The 21,464-nt window shown below is 35.6% G+C and overlaps 1 protein-coding gene across 1 annotated transcript; it reads left to right on the top strand.

The window, feature by feature from the left end:
• The first annotated feature begins 1,594 nt into the window (after positions 1-1,594).
• On the top strand, positions 1,595-20,273 carry Dhc62B (Dynein heavy chain at 62B). Its single transcript, XM_964991.4, has 3 exons — positions 1,595-5,595; positions 9,282-10,402; positions 13,419-20,273. The coding sequence occupies exons 1-3, from the start codon at positions 1,758-1,760 to the stop codon at positions 20,211-20,213; spliced, it is 11,754 nt and encodes a 3,917-aa protein (XP_970084.2). The 5' UTR covers positions 1,595-1,757; the 3' UTR covers positions 20,214-20,273.
• The last annotated feature ends 1,191 nt before the right edge of the window (positions 20,274-21,464 follow it).

The following is a 21,464-nucleotide window of genomic DNA, read 5'->3' as shown; positions in this document are numbered from 1 at the left end:
ATTTCTTGTTTTGAAAAGAAAAAAAGTCGACCATAAACCCTATAGTTAACTCGGATATAAAAATCTTTTGGTCGCTTTGTATATTGTAGCTTGGATAGATATTTATAAAATTTTTGTAAGAGGCAAAAAAATGTGTTATGCAGTTAAACACAAATTTTACCAGCTCGTATAATAAATAAATATTAATCCAGAATAAATGCAAAATTAAATGTTCTTTTAATTCAGTAAAGACAAAATAAGGACATTTATTTGAAAAAAAAATGAGTTTGAGTAGTTGAAATTTTCTAAACGTATTAAATTATTAAAAATATATGTATTAAAATTTTAGGGTTTGTTACCTGTTTTTTTTTTGAAATTTAAAAGGTCTAAGCTTTTTCTTCGTAACTAATGCCCAAATACCTACAATTTCAAAATATGTATTTAAAAATATAAACTATCGATTTTTTAAGTGGAGGGTGCATCCAAAAATCATATATATTTCGAAAACAGCAAAATGTTAAGATAAATAAATGATTTGTATAAATTTGGCTAGTTTCTAAACTAGCTAGATAGTTAGTTGAAAAACCTGTTTGTAGAAATTTATAAGCTAAAAGATTTTAGTTAAGCTCTTGTATCCGGCCCGGTGGATAAGAATGTCATTCTTTTTGTTCATGACTATACAAATATTATCTGAAATAAATATATTAATTGCCATAACGTCTTATGTATACAATTTTTTATATATTTTTTAATAAATAAGGTTAAAAATGCATGCTTTATTACATGTATTTATTGCAAACTTTAGAATTAATTTCATTAGAAAACTGTTCCATAAAGACGACGTTCGCTTGGTTATAAGTTATAACTAAATAACTTGATTGTTTGTTATAACCGAGTTTTACTGTAGTTTGATAAATACAGCCTGTTCCAGAAGTGGTTGTTCATCAAGTCTCCAATAAAATTTAGACCTAATGTGCCGCTAAATTAAAATTGTGAATACTGTCATCAGTGACAGGTCTGTCTAAATAATACAAAAAGGCTTCGAATTTAAAAACTACCAAATACAAACAAAAGAAAGCATGAAAATATATTTGAAATTTTTTAGTTAGGGTCTTGTACTTACCTGATTATATTTTACTGTAATTAGCGCGTATTCTGAAACTTTGGTAACGGGTTGTTAAAATTTAACACTGGTTAAAATCGCAAATCTTGGAATTTTATTGGTTATTGCTATAGTAATAGCAGCCTTTAAATTTTAACGGTTTCATTACAGAATACGCGCTATTATGTGTTTACTTTCGATAGACTCGATTACCACCGCAGAATTTTGCTCAAAAATAGCCACAGGTCGTTTTTGACCATTCTCAATTTTTTGCATTCATTTTTAGTTGATTGGAAAAAATTAAATCGATTTATCAGACAATTTTTCTTGTTAAGAAGCAAAATTTGATCTGTTTCAGTTTTGCCGAAAAAGTTCCATAAATTTAATATTATTATTATTGAACTTAAGTATGTGAAATTATTTCTTTTTAGCTTCTTTTAAACAAAACATTATAGATTTTCTATTTATTGTCACAGTTTGAGAATTATTTTGCTTCATCTTTAGTCCGTAGTTCATGCCTAGGTTTTGGATTTTACCTTAACCATACCTGAACCAATAAACCAATTTATTGTTTTTTTAACATGTGTCAAACAGTTGTCAGTCACCAAACTGACATTTTAGGAGACAAGTGATAATCCTTCTTTTAAAACAAAAAATAATTTGATAAACCCTTCAAATGGACAATAAATACAAAGAAATTTTTCGAAGATGTCGAAAAATGCAACCCAAAACTCAAAACATCCCAATTTTAGAAGAAATAATAACCACGACACTATCCGAAGATTTGCTAGAACGTTTCAATATCTCCTCAAAAAAGCGTAGTTATTTACGTGAATACAAATGCAAAATATCAAAAGAAACGAAAAAGAAAGAACACAAGACGAAACTGAAAGAACTATACCCTGAAGTACCCCAAAAAAACACGTCACACTTTGATATCCGGGCATTTGCAGAAGCGGGCCCCAAAACAATAAAACTGATGTTTGTCTCACGCGAAATAATGAGACGAGTTCAAATCGGAGGCCTCCAAAACGTGTTTCCTCAAGTAGTTGAGACGATTTTACACGAAGCAAGAGACGAATTTATTGAAACAATCCATGGAGTGAGTGTTAATTTAAAAACGAAACCTTTGGATCACACTGATGGACACATAAAGCTTGAGTCGTTCAAATTTTTGGGAAAATCGAAACGCTACGATGTTTTTTTGACCAACAGAAGTAAAATGTTAAAGAAGTGGAAACTAAATCATCCCCTAATCCGCGCAATTCTCAACGAATGTGTCACGTTTCTACCGGACAAGATTTTCGATTTTGGGGCTAAAAACAACGAACCGATTGATATCGCAGTGTTGAACGATATTTTCCACAATTACACCAAAGAAGCTAAAACCTTGTTCAAAGATTTGTACACAAGACTCTTCAATTTGGTACAGAAAGACAAAAGCAAAGGTCGTGATCATTTGCCAGCTTGCACTGGGCTTTTTTCGGTCCACTTAAGTCAAACAATCATCGAAACCATGAAATATATCACTAGAGTAACAGGGGACGAAGACTTGATTCCGTACCTCAAACTCACTTTAATTTTTGGACAAGAAGGACTTTCCTTGAAACCAACAATGGAAGAAGTGATTGGGCTATACAGACGATTTTTCAACGAACTTGTTGCAACTGGTGAAAAATTTCCCGTGCTTGAATCGGCAAAGAATGAAGATTTGGAAGAGAAAATTATGTATCTTAATGTAACTGAAGATTTTATTGATTCATGTGTTGACCAAATGGCCAGCAATATAGCCAAGATGTATGAACCCATTTTTGCATATCTTGATTACGTTGAGTCTGAATTTGGTGATGTGTATGCTGATTTTGGCGACGAAGAAGAAATGACTTTCACCAAAGGTTTCAACCAAATTGCTTACTACAAAAGCTACATCAAAAAAGCAATGACTAACCTAACCAATGAATATTTTGGCATTGGTCAACTCATCTTGTCGGAATACGTTGATAATTTGAAAGCTTCCCTTCAACAAATCATTGATGATACCCACGCCAAAATCAGTCTGGAACATAGACGAGAAGACGAAGCAATTTGTCAATGTTTTCAAGACATTCAAGAAAAGGCACTTGAAATTCCAGCCAATACCGAAGAACTCATCGCCCAAGGTAAACACATGATTTGGGTCAAGACAGTTCAACTCAAAGAACTAAGAGATCGCATCCAAATGATGCTACACAATTTGGTGAAACTGATCGACTTTGGTGAAATCACACGCGACCACATGGACTTGAACTCCGACACTGTCAACTGGTTGACCTTGATCGAACCAGTCCTTGAACACAACTCCACCATGTACGAACAATTCAAATTCGAAGCGGAGGAAAAGCTCCAGAAAACGAAAGAAGAAATTGTTTTCGCGCTCACTGAACTGGAACCCAAACTTGTGATTCTGAACGAAATGGACGATGTAATCAATGTGAGACAATACGTACGTCAAATGGCCCCATTTCTCGAAGTGATGCGAGACGTCCGAACCAAAATAATCTGGTCCAACAAGGAAGAGACAAGTTTGGGGTTCGGGGTTACGACTTTCAACAAATACGAAGAAGTGGCAAACTTTCTGTTCCCGTTTTACCACTTGTTGAAGCTTTGCCTAAACTTGGAACGCAAAATTGGAGTTTGGTTCGACGGCCAGTTTGAGTTTCTCGATGCCGAGGAGACCGAAGCCCAAATTGAGGAGTTCCAGAAGGAGTTGCTCAAAATACAAAAAACCTATCGGATTAAGTTGCGCCAAGCACAAGCTGAGAATATTTCGCTGCGTTTTGATGGAATTGTTGATGATCCTGAGCTCGTGAACTGGCCCGCTCCGCTAAAACTCACCGCGAAAGCAATCCAGAATTTGAAGGACTTTCGACCTGCGTTAACCATGATGAAGATTATGTGTAACGATGCTTTGTTGAAGCGACACTGGAAGGAGATGTCCGAAGTTGCAGGTTTCGACATGACTCCAAATGCTGGAACTTCTCTGCGAAAGCTTATGATGATGGGGCTTGAAGCTGATATTGACAAGTACGAAATTATCAGTTCTAGTGCCACCAAAGAACGCGAACTGTTGAAAAATCTGAATAAAATGCAGGCGGAGTGGGTTGATATTTGTTTCAAGACTGGAATTTACAAGGATACGGGGATCCATATCTTGACTCAGTTGGATGATATTCAAGTTGTGCTAGACGACCACATTTTGAAGACTTTGACGATGCGAGGATCAGTCTTTGTGAGACCTTACGAAACCGAGGTTAAGAGCTTTTACGAGAAGTTGACTCGAATCAACAGTACGATTGAAGAGTGGGGGAAGGTGCAATCACAATGGTTGTACTTGCTGCCGATTTTCTCGTCCAAAGACATTGTGAGCCAAATGCCTGAAGAAGGCCTACTTTTCAAAGAAGTGAACGATACGTACAAGCGTTACATGGACATGGTCTTGAGGGACCCTCGAGTCACGGAAACCGCTGGTGCGATGGGTGTTTTGGAAGCAATGGTTCATTGTATCGAGCTTTTGGAGAAAATTAACGATGGCGTAGTTTCGTATTTGGAACGCAAACGATTATTTTTCCCACGTTTCTTCTTCCTATCCAACGACGAGATGTTGGAGATTTTATCCGAAACGAAGGACCCACTCCGGGTGCAACCCCACTTGAAGAAGTGTTTTGAAGCGATCAATCGGTTAAATTTCGACGAACAATTGCAAATCCATGCCATGTACAGTCAAGAAGGGGAACAAATCGACTTTGTCGAAATGATCAAAACGAAGGAATTTGGTGGTAGCGTCGAAAAGTGGTTGATTTTGGTCGAAGACCAGATGGTTAAGTCAGTTCGTGAGCAAATAATCAAAAGTTGGAAGAATTATTTTGTAACACCGCGAACTAAATGGGTCCAGAAATGGCCAGGTCAGGTGGTCTTAGCCGTGTCACAAATGCACTGGACTGCGCATGTTCATAAAGCGTTGAATCGGGTCGAAGACATGTCGATTGAGTCGTTTTCTGAGCAACTCAAGAAACAACTCCAGGAAATAGTTGGGTTGATTCGTGATCCAACTCTCACAAACTTATCGCGGATCACAATCAAAGCCCTGATTGTGATTGATGTTCATGCGAAAGATGTTGTTCACGAACTTCACGAAAAACGTGTCAAGGATGATAAGGAGTTTAAGTGGTTGTCGCAAATGAGGTACTACCTTGAAGACGACGAGTCTTACGTCCGATTGATTAATGCCACAGTTCGGTATGCGTATGAATATTTGGGAAATACTGATCGTCTTGTGATCACTCCTTTGACTGATCGGTGTTATCGAACGTTAATCGGAGCATATCATTTGCACTTAAATGGAGCTCCTGAAGGACCGGCGGGGACTGGGAAAACTGAAACTACCAAGGATTTGGCCAAGGCAATAGCTGTGCAGTGTGTGGTGTTTAACTGTTCAGATGGGTTGGACTATAAAGCTATGGGGAAGTTTTTCAAAGGTTTGTTGGTTTGCTGCTCTTCCATTAACTAACTAACATCGATTTCGAGCACTCTTTTTAAAACAATTCGATTGCCACAAAATTGTGCTCAATTAAAAAGGGGTAATTTTAGATCAATTTTTGTTTATTTATTATTTTTTTTGGTAGATTGGACAATTTAAAATCCACCATTGTTTCCAAATATCTGTAAAAACTACGAATCGTTAAAAAAACGATGAATGATTGAATCCCCAGACAATTTTACGTCAAACAAGAATTCAGATTTTAAATCATACAATTTGCAATTCAACAGACATAATCCAACATTTAACAAATTTAAAGTTTCTGTAATATGAGATCTACATATTGAGACATATGGAGGCTTTACAAATTTAAAGATTTCACAACTTAATTCAAATATTATGAATGTCTATATCATTTAAAGTCTTTATCGCTTAGCGAATCAGTTTTCACTAACGAAATATTTAACAGTAAAATTCTCGAAACACCTACCATAATACAATTCAAAATTCCTATGAGTTGTACATTTTAAAATTTATATGTTCCCAAGATCTATACACATAAAAAAATAAAAATCAATAGGTAATAGTTTTTCCAATTAAATGTATCATTAACATTTTCGACAAGGTTGGTCAATAACAAGTTGAAAGTCAAAAAAATAATTAATAAGATAATAAGTGACACTTGAACTTCGTTTTTTAACTTGCGATAGATGGTAATATTTCTCTAGAAATTATCCATTTTTGTCAGAAATAGCTAATACAATACAAAAACTTTTGTGTTTCGTTATAAAACTCGATAAACAGGAATAAAATAAGAGCGAAATAAAACAGAAAAGAAGTATGTATAAACTGATCCAGAAATACTGAGTCTGTTGGCAACAGATTTGAAAGTCTTATAGTTTGAAACGTTGCAACCGGATTCGTTTTTCTTTGACATTTATTTGACGTACATTCCCACAAGATTGTTTAATTGTTGTTAAATAGAAGAAGAAAAATGTGTCAGTTCACTAGAATATAATAATAAATAAAAGAGTAACAGAAGAGAAATGGAACGAAATTCAATAATAATAAGAATTAAGATAATTCTTGAACCAATTAAGATAAATACATTTGAAATAAAATATGAGTAGAAAAAAGTGGTGTGGAAACGGAAAACCAAATTTTTTTACAATAAATATTAAACATAAAAATAAGAAAAATCATCGCGTGTTTTCAAGATAATCAAAAGAATAGAATACATCTATAACAAAAGTAGAATATAAATCAAATATTAAAGAATACAAGAACGGAAATAGAGTAGGAAGAAACCACAACAAGAATAATGACATTAACAGAAAGAATAGAAATAAAACAAGTATTAAAATGGAACAGCACCAATATAAGTAAAAATGAAAAGGAAATGAAATCTGCTTTGAATTGGAACTGAAAAGGAATAAACGATATTAAGGACTGTTCACTTTTTATTAAAAATTTTCAGAGCGGAAGGAGGGAATGGAAGGAAGGAAGGAAGCTAAGAATGGAGGGAATACAACGAGAATAAAATACAAATAGAATAAGGAAATAAAAAATTAAAAAACACAGAAGCAAATGTATATAAACAGTGAATACAAGGGGAATAGAGAATACAGTACCTCAGTAAAAATGAGAAAGAAGAGTATATGACGACAGTAAAATCTAAATAAATAGTAACCATATTTGTAGAGGAAATAAAGTATATAGAATTGGAATGGAACAATATCAAAATTGAAATATATTAGAAAAAAATGGGTAGAAAAAAAATGGAAATAGAATTTGTTTAAAACCGAAATATACGAAAAGGAATAAAAAAAATGTAACTGTCTATTTTACGACAGAATTTTTTATGAAATTATAAAACCTTTGCGTGTGTTTATGTGAAGGACTACAATAAAGAGAAAATGTTAATAGAAAGAGGAATAAACTAGTGAGAGAAAAATTATTTCTAATTGAGTTTTAAGTTTAAAATTTAAATTAATATTCGAAGAAGTTGGATTCATACCTTTCGTATGAATAATGTGCACATAATGTAACGTTAAGAAATTCCACATCTATAGTTTCTTCGATTCTAAAACTCAAAGATTTTTTCAAAAAAGAATTGTTTCCGAAAATTTGTTTAGCTTGTACATTTCAAAAATTTATCGATTTTGAGCTTCAAGCCTTAAAATTCTCTTTCTTCAACTCAAAAGAAATTATTTACATTTAAAGAAATGTTGACAACTGTTTATAATATTCAGAATCGTAATTTCTATATGAATTTGAAATCTAAAAATCTAAAATAATTAAATTTAAATATTAAAAAAGCCACAACAAAATTGTTTTCGGGACTATACATTCCGGAGATTTTTATGCTTTTAAAGTGCAGGAACAGAGATATAAAATACGTAATTCTACATACATAATTTAATGTAAAAAATTTTTTTTTGATAGACGCTCCCTAAAATGGTTACTTTGGGAACTGCTTTGACTCCGCAAAATGTCAAGTACTTAAAGTCGACACAGCAACACTTTGCGAACTCTAATTTATTTATTATTTGACAAAACAATAATTATTGTTTCAATAAATCACTCTATCGCTCGACTGCACTAGTGATGAGAGTGAATTGGAAATGTAAAGAATTTTACAATTTTGTTGTTTTAGAGAGCTATTAGCTGTTTCAAAACTATAAAAACGCCAATTTCGCATTTTCTCTCAAAATTAGCTGTAATAATTTATTCATGCACTTCAGAAAAATAATAACTAATGTAATTTAAAGTTTCAATGAGAGATCTAATCATTAATAACTATTTTACATTTTTATCAACCTTATTTATAGTTTTTATAGTTTTGAAACAGCTAATAGTACCAAAAAAGTTTGAATGCAACACTTCGACAAAATAGTTTTAGCGGACTTGTTCCATAAATAACAATTAAAAGCTTTAAATCCAGGGTAATAGTAATGCCCATTTAAAGTTTCTAAAAGTTTCTCAAAACCTGAAGTAATAAAATTGGCATTTATTTGTAAAAAACGATCAGTGGGCACTTTAACTATACCTTTTTTAATTGTACTTCTGAATGGAGTTCAGAGTGTATCAGATTAATTTTTAAAAGTATCAAATGTAATTTAGAAAAGATTAATCGTACTACAAATAATTTTCTGAAATACAGTTGACTATTCTAAATTACATTTGAAAAACGTGTAGTAAATTTCTGGGAAAATAATCTGAATACTTGTTGAAAATCTTTACTTAGTTACCTATCAGCTAATAAAAAATTCAATGATCAAAAATTTATTGCATAAATTTGCTTATTTAACTTAAAATTGCTTAAAGACTAATCTGTTTTTATTTTTGTTGTACGATGCTTTGTTTTGGTCATATTATAAAAATATGGTCGATTTTAATTTGTAACGATTAATAAAATTACTCATATGATAATAAACTAGATTTGGAATTATCGCCAAATTTAATAAAACTACAACCCTGTCCTTAAATTAGCCGATCTCGCAACAAAATCGAGGGTCCTACGTTCAAATAAATATTTTTTCGTTCTGTTAGTAGGGTTTTTTATGAAAAAAAAAAGCTAATAACACGCGCTACAATAGACGATTTTAATTCTTCCAATCAACCAAAACAATAAAAATAAATAGAAATTGATCAAAAATAACTAAAATACATACATTTCAACAGGTTTGGCATCGTGTGGTGCTTGGGCATGCTTCGACGAATTCAACCGAATTGATATTGAGGTTTTATCAGTGGTTGCCCAACAAATCCTCTCCATAATCATGGCAGTTCGTGCTAATGCATCGAAATTTATTTTCGAGGGAACCGAAATATCCCTAAATCCAGCTTGTTATGTTTGCATCACCATGAATCCTGGCTATGCCGGCCGAACCGAACTACCAGACAATTTAAAAGTTCTGTTTCGAACGGTTGCAATGATGGTACCAGACTATGCAATGATTGGTGAAATTTCCTTGTATTCGTATGGTTTTATCGACGCTCGGAACCTTTCAGTCAAGATCGTCACGACTTATCGGCTATGTTCGGAACAACTATCGTCCCAAAACCACTACGATTATGGTATGAGAGCCGTCAAATCCGTGCTTTCGGCAGCTGGGAACAACAAACGAAATTTCCCAGACGAACATGAGGATATTTTGCTCTTGAGGGCGATACTTGATGTTAATTTACCCAAATTTCTTAATCAAGACCTTCCACTTTTCGAAGGTATTATCTCTGATTTGTTCCCAGGGGTTGTACTCCCCGAAGCTGATTACAAAATGTTAACAAATGCGATGAATATCAGTTGCCAGAAACGCAATCTCCAACCGAAAAGTTCCTTCATTTTAAAGATCATCCAAACGTACGAAATGATGATCGTTAGGTGGGGTTTTATGATTGTTGGGGAGCCTTTCGCTGGGAAAACTTCAACTTTGAAAATTTTGGCCGATACTTTAACATTGATCAATAGTCAAGGGTTGGGCGAATCAAACGTTCAATATACGATTTTGAATCCAAAAGCGATTACAATGGGACAACTCTATGGTCAGTTTGATCCGATTTCGTACGAATGGTCGGATGGTGTTGTTGCGACTTGTTTTCGGAATTATGCCCATGATTCGAGTCCTGACAGGAAATGGATTATTTTTGATGGACCTGTTGATGCCGTCTGGATTGAAAATATGAACAGTGTGTTGGATGATAATAAGAAACTTTGTTTGATGAGTGGGGAAGTTATGACCTTGTCGAGTACCATGTCGTTGATTTTTGAAGTCATGGATTTGGAGCAAGCTTCACCAGCGACTGTGAGTAGAAAATGTAAATAGTTCTATATAACAACGCGAACGACTTTTTTCGTTTCACTGGTTAAAAAAAAATAAATACATATAAAATGCTGTTGAGGGACAATCGTGGATTTTGACTGTCCGTTCACAATTTACAGATTTCATTGTAGAGAAAATTATCTATGGTCTGAAATTTGAAAAAAAAACCGATTCATTCAAATTTATTTGAATTCGTGGTAAATTTTGATGCAACTTCTCATTAACGCAACTTTATAATTATGTGAGTTTAAGTGAGTTTCAGTGAGTTTCTAAACCAAAAACCAATTAAATTGCCTGAGAAGTAAATAACTTGCATCTAGGTTATTAATTTTCCAGCAAGATTTAGCGTAAATAATGTTGAATTTAAGAAATCATAGCTTTCATAGGTAACTTACACATAAAAGTTATAGAATTCCGAAATACTTTTAAATTTATTACGAGTAATAATTTTATTACGAGTAATAAATTTAAATTTTGTTCAACTGACAAATCTAAAAGAAACTTTAGGAAAAAATCTGAAAGAATGGTCTATGCCTAAAGGAAAATACAAAGCAAAAATTAGAGAAGATTATACAGAATAGAAAAACTGGAACTGAACTGAAATTTTCAGAAGGATTTAGATAAAAATTTAGAAAAGGAGATACAAAACATCAAGAGAAGAATCTAAAATAAATTATAGATAAATTTAGAGAATATTTTATAAAAATTCAGAAAAGTAAATAATCTAATTTTCTGAAAAGAATATGAAGGATTTAATATGAAGGATTTAAGGAAGAGTTTATACATAATAAAAAAATTAGTTTACAAAGGAATCTTAAAAAAATGAGAAAATATACCAGAACCGAACATAAAAGAGATCTAAAAAATATGTGGGGAAAGATTTAAACAACATTTAAACAACAAATTACAAAAAAACAAACAAATTACAGAAAAGACGTCTGAAAAAGTATGTAAAGAAAGATAAAAAAGAGTTTATTCCTCGACACTCTCACAATTTCCCTTTTTTCTCCTATGTAAGGCAGTTTTGACAACTGTTTGGCATTTCTTAATACGAAATGTCAGATTACTTTTAACAAATTTAAAGCAATTTTAAGCCTTTTGAGTCTAATTTGAGGAATAAAATGTTTTATTCAACTCGTTTTCGTGTAAATCCGTTTGTTATATTTACATTGTAAGTTCTACCTGCCCCCCACCCTAGATTGAGAGTTGGCCCTTACCAAAGCCAGCCCTTACAAGGGGCTGAACGGGTAGTACGAATAAAGATTCCGTAACAGCAATTCTTGTATCGTATTAGAAATGCATATTTAGCCAGTAGAGAAAAGTAGAACAGTGCCTTTAATTCATGACCACGAAGCTGCAATCCCCAACACCGTTCATTTGTTTCAACTCGTGCATGATAAACCACTCGTTTTCACTCGTGGTTTGATTATCCACTCATGAAATAAAACCTCTGATTTTTACTCAAGCTCGTTAAATAAATAACCATTATAAAACATCCGATATAAGTTTATAAAAAACTGAAAAAAAAAAACAAAAAAACTATAGAAAAGCTAAAGAAACATTTGAAGAACGCTATAAAATAGAATATAAAATATAAAAAGAGAAACTAAAACTAAACGTAAGAAGCAATCTAAATCGGGAAAAAATATATAAAAATTTTGAAAAGTAAATGAAGCAAAGAGCAAAAATGCAAAAACAAAGTTAATGGTTAAAAAAGTAGCTAGCAAAAAATTCTAGAAAAGGATTTACGTGAAATAGAAATAAATGTAAAGTAGTAAAAATAAAATAGAACGTAAAAAAGAAAACTTCTGGAGAAATATTTAGATACAAAATTAGAATCTCTATAATCTGTTGCTCTAAGAGATTTTCTGACTTAAAACCATTATAAATCGCTCAGAAAATGCTAAAGTAGTGTATCTATAGTACTTTTACAAAAAAAATTGGATTAGTTTTGAGAAAGTTTGTAAATCTAAAGAAGTTTAACTCAAAAAGGTGTTAAACCGTTTGGAGAAGACTGATACGAAAACTTTCTTACTTACCATGATAAAACTAATTTACTTTCGTCAATATCTGACTAAAATGAGCGAGATAGTTCGGAATAGGCTAAAATAGTGCAATTCAAATATGCAATGACGACTGTCTAGTTTGATGATGTTTCTGATTCTAAATTAATTTAAATCGCTTAGACCTCTCTATTTAGTCGGGTTTTTTTTTGGCTGGAAAAACAAACTAAATTGCTCAGAACAGGCTAAAATAGTTTGCTTCAGAACATTTATTGATTTGAATACTTTTCTGACTTAAAATTGGGCTTAATTGTTTAAAATTATTTATCGCATTTTATTTATCTATTTAGTTTATTTTTTAACTGAAAATCGAACTTTTGTTGATTATAATGATCTAAAGTGACTAAATTTTTGCAGTAGTATGATACAGATCTTTCGATCTAAGAACGTTTCTAGCTCAAAACTTAGGTTCTAATTGTTACAGTTACAATTTTTGATTTGATGACTCCAAAATTGTTAAAAAATGTGACTTAGACTTGCTAAGATGACAATTCTCAAGATTTGTTTTGTCAAAATCTTTTGTATTGACTCGATATCCAGCAAAATGCTAAAGTGACAAAGTTGAGAACTCATGGTGATGATTCTGTGATTTATTCAGGAATTCACCTTCAAATTTTTTTGAATCCCACAATTTTTTTTAATAATGTAAAATTTTAGACCTATAACAACAGTTTTTTGGTTTTGCTAACAGAAAAACTGTCGATCTGAATATGTTTCTAGCCCAAGAAAGATCTAAAATAACACAAAACGAAGATTCTTTCATTTGTTTGGTATAATTGACTTTTGAAAAATATAATTTTCAAAAAAAATATAATTTTGAAAAATAAACTTGCTCGTAGCAGATAAAAAAGGAAAAAATGAATCAGTTAAATGAACAGTGTTGGAATTAAGTAAAATTCAACTTCCTTAATTGAACGTTTAAACCCCAATTTCAGGTATCTCGCTGTGGAATGATTTACATGGAAGCTGTAACACTCGGCTGGGAACCCTTCATGGAATCATGGATTGTAAATTGTAACCCTGACTGGTGCCACGATGAATTTAAAACTCTAATCATCGATATCTTCAAATGGATTGTACCCCCATGTCTTTATTTCATTCGAAAACAATGTGTGCAATACTGCAACATTGGAAACATCAACTTGGTGAAAAACATGATGCAACTATTTGAAATGACTCTAAACAAGGCTTTATCCGAGACGGAAGACACAAAAAATTTACTAATCTGGATGCAGGCAGCATTGATTCAGGCCGGTTTATGGGGACTTGGTTGTGTCCTTGATTCAGACTCAAAGATCAAATTTGACACGTTTTACAAGCAGTTGTGGCGGAATCAAATTGAGGAATGTCCATATCCAGCTTCGATGGAAAAACTTGAGTTGAATATACCAATCGAAGGGTTACTTTACGACTATTCCTATTATTTTCGAATGAAAGGTACTTGGAAGTACTGGCCGGAAGTGGTACGTAACGAACGAGTCGAAGAGTGCGCAAATATTTTACAAGCAATGGTTCCAACAGTTGATACCGCACGTTATATGGCTTTGGTCGACCTTCACATCAAAAATAACCTTCCAGTTTTATTGGTTGGGCCAACAGGGACTGGCAAAAGTTTCTATATCCAAGATCTGCTAATGAATCAATTGGACAAGGAACTGTACCTACCTTCGTTTATCACATTCACCGTGAAAATCACAGCGAATCAAACCCAAAATTTGATCATTTCCAAGCTAAACAAATTGAGGCGTTCACATTATGGAGCCCCTAAAGGCAAAACCTGTGTTCTCTTCATTGACGATATCAACATGCCTTATAAGGAAACATACGGTGCACAACCGCCCATCGAGTTACTCCGCCAATACATTGATCACAAGAACTGGTACGACCTTAAAACCACCGAACCGATTTATTTACACAACGTTATTTTCCTCGCTGCCATGGGTCTGGTTGGTGGTAGCCGCCAAGAAATCTATCCTCGTTTTTTGCGCCATTTCAGCATATTCTCGATTAATGAGTTTTCGGAAGAAACGATGGCCAAAATCTATACCAACATCCTACATTTGGGGTGGAAAAATAACGGTTTTCCGAGCGATGTAATTAGCTTAGCTGTACAAACAGTTGGTGCTAGTTTAGACATGTACAAATCAGCGATGGATAATCTAAGACCTACACCGTCGAAGAGTCACTACGTGTTCAATCTGCGTGATTTCTCACGTTTGATTCAAGGTTGCGCCATGCTACGTAAAGAGTGTGTGGAAAGTAAGGTTATTTTTGCGAAAATTTGGGTTCACGAAGTGTTAAGGGTTTTCTACGACCGTTTGGTAGAAGAAACCGACAAGAATTGGTTGTTTGCGAAGTTAAAACTAGTAGTGCGTGACCATTTCAAGGAACATTTTGATACAATCTTTGATAATCTACCGAAAGACTCTGACGGGGTTTTGACACTCAATTCCTTGAAGAAACTGATGTTTGGGACTTACTTTGACCAGGATTCAAACGACGATGAACGAAGGTATGAGGAAACGATCAATATCAAGCAATTTGCCGATGTGTGCCAACTGTGCTTGGATGAGTACAATTCAACTCACAAGACAAAAATGGATGTTGTGTTATTCGACTATGCCCTCGAACACTTGTCCAAAATTTGTCGTGTCTTGTCAATGGCTTGCGGTAGTTGCTTATTGGTTGGTATCAGTGGTTCCGGTCGTCAGTCCTTAACCCGACTAGCAAGTGAAATTTATAGTCAACACTTGTACCAACCTGAAATCACTAATAACTACGGTTTGAACGAATGGCGTGACGATATTAAGAAAATCTTAAAGGAAGGAGGTGGACGCGGTCGCCATTGTGTCTTCCTGATTTCCGAAGGTCAAATCAAGGAAGAATCGTTCTTGCAAGACATTGATTGTTTGTTAAATTCGGGCGAAGTCCCGAACATTTATCAAATCGATGAACGACAAGAAATTTTGGATATGGTGCGTCTGGCGGCGCAAGGAGGGAACCGAAACTTGGATATTTCCGCCCTTCAAATCTTTTATTTCTTTACGAAACGTTGCCGCGAGAAGTTACACATTATTTTGTGCTTCAGTCCGGTTGGTTCAACCTTCCGCAATCGTTTGAGGCTTTACCCGTCCTTGATTAATTGTTGTACGATTGATTGGTTTGACGATTGGCCCGAAAATGCCTTAGAAGAAGTTGCGTTTAAATGGATGTCGGATGTTAACATCCCCCAGGAGGTGAAGAACCAAGCTGTGATCGCGTGCAAGTATTTCCACGTCGAGGCAAGGCTTGTTTCCGATGAATTTTATAAAGTATCAGGTCGCAAAACTTACATCACCTCAGCTTCGTATCTCGAGTTGATCAAATCGTTCACAATCCTGACTAATGCGAAACAGTTGGAGATTTTAACAACTCAGAAACGTTACATTGGTGGTTTGAAGAAACTACTCTTCGCGGCGGAACAAATCGCCGAAATGCAAAAAAACCTGGCGAACTTGCAACCACAACTTGAAGAAATGAACCAAAAGGCGATTGATATGATGAAACAAATCGAAAGTGAGACTATTGAGGTGGAGAAAGCTTCCGAGTTGGTGAAAAAGGACGAGAAAGTTGCAAATATTCAAGCTGCAATGGCTTCGGCCTTGAAACGTGAGTGTGAAGCTGATTTGGCCGAAGCTATACCAATTCTTGAGGACGCGATACGTGCCTTGGACACACTCAAACCAGCCGATATCACTTTGGTCAAATCAATGAAAAACCCACCAGCTGCAATCAAACTTGTGATGGCTGCTGTTTGCATAATGAAAGATGTTAAGCCGGCACGTATTCGTGACCCTTCGACTGGTCGAATGAACTTGGATTTTTGGGGTCCGAGTGTGAAAGTTTTGGGCGATATGAACTTCCTCCAAAGTCTCAAAGACTACGACAAGGACCACATCAAGCCCGAAATTATGGTTAAAATACGTAGAGAGTTTCTCCCCCACAAGGATTTTAAACCAGCAGTTGTGGCGAAGGCATCGAGTGCTGCCGAAGGTCTCTGTAAGTGGATTATAGCCATTGATAAGTACGACGAGGTCAATAAAATTGTTGCACCTAAAAAAGAAAAGCTGGATAAGGCGGAACGCGAGTTCGCTGCCACTATGGAAATACTACGGGCGAAGCGCGAACAAGTCAAACAGTTGGAAGAGAAATTGGCGATTTTGAACGAACAGTTGGGCGAAGCCGTCCAGAAACAAGGCGAACTTCAAGCCGATGTGGACTTGTGCAAAAATAAATTAATACGGGCCCAAAAATTGATCGGTGGACTTGGTGGTGAGAAAACCAGGTGGACAGCTGCAGCCAATTCACTTCAAGAACAACACGATTCATTGGCTGGCGATATTTTGATTTCCAGTGGCATTATGGCGTATTTATCACCCTTGACTGCGTTCTACCGCCAAAAAACTGTAGCCGACTGGCACAAAATCGTCAAAGAGTTGAAGATTCCATGTTCCGACACGTTTGATTTCCTGTTTGTTTTGGGTTCGGATGTTAAGGTACAAAACTGGTACATCAGTGGGCTACCACGCGATAGTTTCTCGACTGAAAATGGCATAATAGCGGACAATTCGCGGAAATGGTCCCTTTTCATTGATCCCCAATACCAGGCCAGTAACTGGATCAAAAAAATGGAGAAGAAGAATTCGCTCTACGTTGTTAAATTCTCCCACTCCGACTATATGAAAAAAATCGAAAATTGCGTCCAGAACGGATATCCCGTCCTGATCGAAAGCATTGGGGAGGTTTTGGAAGCACCAATTGATCCTCTCCTGTACAAAAAAGTGTTCAAACAAGCTGGGTTCGAGGTGATCAGTATGGGGGAAAACGTAATCCCTTACAATCGAAACTTTAGATTGTATCTTGCATCACCCTTGAGGAACCCACACTATTTACCCGAAGTTTTCAATCGTGTGACAATTATCAACTTTGCCCTAACTCTCGAAGGGCTCCAAGACCAGTTACTGGGGATTGTGGTCGCAGTGGAAAAACCCGAATTGCAGCGACTCAAAGAAGAACTGATTGTGCAAAAAGCGGAAAACAAGGCTGCGCTAGACAACGTCGAGTTGAACATTTTGCGAACGCTTTCGGAATGTAAAGGGGATATCCTTGAGGATGAATCCGCGATCCAAATTCTAGACGAATCAAAATTGTTGTCCATCACAATTCGCGAGAAACAGAGCAAGTCTTTGGAAATTGAAAAGACAATCGAGGAGTTTCGCGTTTTGTACCAAGGGGTAGCCGAACATTCCGCCGTTCTCTACTATTGCATTTGTGACTTGGGGAACGTTGACCCAATGTATCAATACTCCCTCGACTGGTTTATAAACTTATACATTGGTTCAATCCAACGAGCCGAGAAATGTAAAAGTGTGGAGAAACGTTGCACCAATTTAATAACAGCCTTCACGTTTGATCTCTACTCCAATATCACACGTTCCCTCTTCGAGAAGGATAAGTTATTGTTTTCCTTCTTGCTTTGCTCCAAGATACTGATTTTTCGCAAAGCGCTCGATGAGAAGGAGTTCATGTTTCTTTTGACGGGTGGTGTTAATGTTGAAAATCCGGTCCCAAACCCCGTCAATTGGTTACCAAACCAGGCGTGGGACGAGATATGTCGAGTGGATGAATTACCGGCGTTTCACAATTTTCGCGATTCTTTCGTTCAAGCGAGTCGCGACTGGAAGAGGATTTACGATAGCTACGAACCGGAGAAGGAAAGATTGCCAGGGCCTTGGCACGACAAACTTAACACGTTTCGAAAGTTGATTGTGATTCGCATTCTGCGGTCCGATAAGTTGATAGTGGGTGCCACTGATTATATTGCAAAGGAGATGGGGGTGAAGTATATCACGCCGCCTCAGTTTAACATTTCCATTTCGTACAATGAGTCTTACAATTTGTGTCCGTTGATTTTTATATTGTCACCCGGGACTGATCCAATGTCCGCGCTAGTGAAATTCGCAGAAGAGAAGAAATATACGGAGAAGTTTCAATCAATTTCTTTGGGGCAAGGTCAGGGGCCACGTGCCGCAGCTTTGATCCAGCAAGGTCAAGACGAAGGATTATGGGTGTGTCTGCAAAATTGTCACTTGGCCACGTCTTGGATGCCAAGTCTTGAAAAAATCTTCGAAGATATGGATTATAATAACACTAATGATAACTTCAGGTTGTGGCTAACGAGTTACCCGTCTGATAAGTTCCCAGTGTCAATACTCCAGAAAGGAGTGAAAATCACCAACGAACCACCGACTGGTTTGAAAGACAACTTGTTGAAATCTTACGTTAACGATCCGGTGAAGAACCAAGATTTTTACAACGGTTGTCCCGGGAATTACGAGATGTTTGTCAAACTGTTGTATGGCATTGCGTTTTTTCACGCCGTTGTGCAAGAACGCCGAACTTTTGGCCCACTTGGTTGGAATATTCCGTACGGTTTTAACGATTCGGATTTTGATATCAGTGTCCAACAATTGCAAATGTTCATCAATGAGAGTGAAAATCCGTATGAAGCATTATCGTACCTGATTGGAGAGTGTAATTACGGAGGTCGTGTCACAGATGATTGGGATCGTCGATTGATTACTACAATTCTTGAGGATTTTCTCAATCCTCGAGTCGCAACTTCGAACAATTATCTCTTTAGTGACGCGGCGGATTGTTATGGCCTTCCGATTAAAATCGACTATCAAGATTTTGTCACCCACATCCAAAATTTACCACATGTGCACCCTCCGCAAGTGTTTGGACTTAACACAAATGCTGGAATAACGCGCGATATGCAAAACTCGCAACGCTTGTTAAATTCCGTCCTTAAAGCTTACGGTGAAATTCAAACTGGTGGTGTTGGTGAAACCGACAAGTACATCATGATGTTGTGTTCCGATATCTTATCCAAATTACCAAAACCGTTCGATCAGGAAGAAGCAATTCGTCGTTACCCCGTCCAGTATTCGGAATCAATGAACACTGTGTTGGTGCAAGAAATGGATCGTTTCAACCGACTGCTTTCCACCATCCGCAACTCTCTAATCAACATGCAGAAAGCGATACAAGGACTGGTTTCAATGACCCCTTCCCTTGAATCCTTCGCCTCTTCTCTGCTAATCGCTCGAATCCCTTCAAACTGGGCGAGCAGTTCGTATCCAAGCCTCAAAAACTTGCCCCATTACGTGGCCGATTTTTTGTCAAGGATTGAGTTTCTCGAAACTTGGTTCAAGCGTGGTAAACCGGATGACTATTGGATTTCTGGGTTTTTCTTCACTCAGGCGTTTCTAACCGGTGTTAAGCAGAATTACGCAAGGAAGTATACAATTCCGATTGATAAGCTTACGTTTGATTTTGAGATTTTGCAAAAAGATCGTGGAGATAGAGCACCAAAAGATGGGGCGTATATTTATGGGTTGTTTACTGATGGGGCGAGATGGGATCGTGCCAGAGGACAAATTGATGAGTTGCTGCCAAAGGTGTTGCATGATAATATGCCCTTGATTTGGATTAAACCGATCAAAGATAAGGACTATAAAGAGAGAGGAAGGTATAGGTGTCCGGTTTATAAAACTTCAGAGAGGAGAGGGGTGTTGTCGACAACGGGGCACTCAACGAATTATGTGCTGCCGATCTTGATGGAAACAAGTGTGAAACCGGCGCATTGGATTAAGAGGAGTGTGGCATTGCTCTGTCAGTTGGATTAAACACAGGGGAAAATTGACTTGTAGCATCATAAATAAACGACAAAAAATACTATTACTAAATTACCAATGTTTTTTTTTTTGTTTTTGTGTTCAAATGATACTTTCTGTGGTAATTCTGTTAAAAGTGAAATAACTGGCACTGAAGTGCCCATGTTATAGTCACCTTACGGTGATTTTTTGAAATCACGCATACTTAAATTATTATTTAACAAACGGCGTTGGTTTAAACATCGTATTTCAACTAAGACCCAAAATATTGCTAATAAATTGTCTATAACAATAATTTCAGAAATTATTAATTACACTATAAATATTGTTGTAAAGACACGGAGATTGCGTGTATAGTATGCAAAATTTCAGCTTATATGGGTAACAGGGGCTTTCACAAATTTGTCTCATAAAATAGTAAACAGACGGATGAAGCAAATTAAGGAAAACAACTTTTTCGGTCTTTTTTATTAAACTGCTAATAAGGACGGATCGGTTATTACGACTACATGCCTAGAGGCTTCGGCCGAATATCTATTGTAAACACACAGCGTTGGGCAAAAGTATGGAACCAAGCGTTTTGTGCCTAAACTATAGACCTTACGAAAACCAATTAGTAACATCAACTAATTTAAAAATATGACTATTTTCAAAGAAAAAAATTTTTCGATTTTTTTAGACTTTGAGTTATTAAAAAATGATTTTTTTGCAAATGACACCCTACCACGTCAAATTTTTTCGTAAAGACCTAGAAACCATTTTTGATTATCAAGTAATTGAGCACCATGTAACTTTATAAAAAATATTGAAACCCAAAAAAAATCACTCAGCCGAATTTCTGGTCAAAATACCTTTCATTTGAAGTATTATAAAGGGCAGGTAAAGGGTGTCATGTCATCTAAAATTTCAAAGGAGTTGTTTGTATTTTAGAGGGAGTTGGTGTTACAATTTTCAAAACTATATTAAAAGGTTCCCCTGAAAATAAAAATTAACCTGTCTCAGGATTTTCTAATTTTTTGTTTATTTTCTAAGATATTTACGGTGCCTCGTTTTTAAAAATCACCTGGATATCTAGAAAAAAGTGTGCGCTAAATGAAACGCTTTTTTTCATTCGACAATTTTATTCAAGTCTGTTCATTGCAACTAGCCCAGCCAAATTGAACAAAAATAAGGCGATCGGTGAAAAAATTCCTAGAGAGTTGGAATTTTTTTAAACGCTTTCTTTAGGCATGGGTAAACAAATATCAAAAGTCCCCGGAGGTG

This window comes from Tribolium castaneum, chromosome 2, assembly GCF_031307605.1.
Source record: "Tribolium castaneum strain GA2 chromosome 2, icTriCast1.1, whole genome shotgun sequence".
NCBI lineage: Eukaryota > Metazoa > Arthropoda > Insecta > Coleoptera > Tenebrionidae > Tribolium > Tribolium castaneum.
This window is presented reverse-complemented; position numbering and strand designations above follow the sequence as displayed.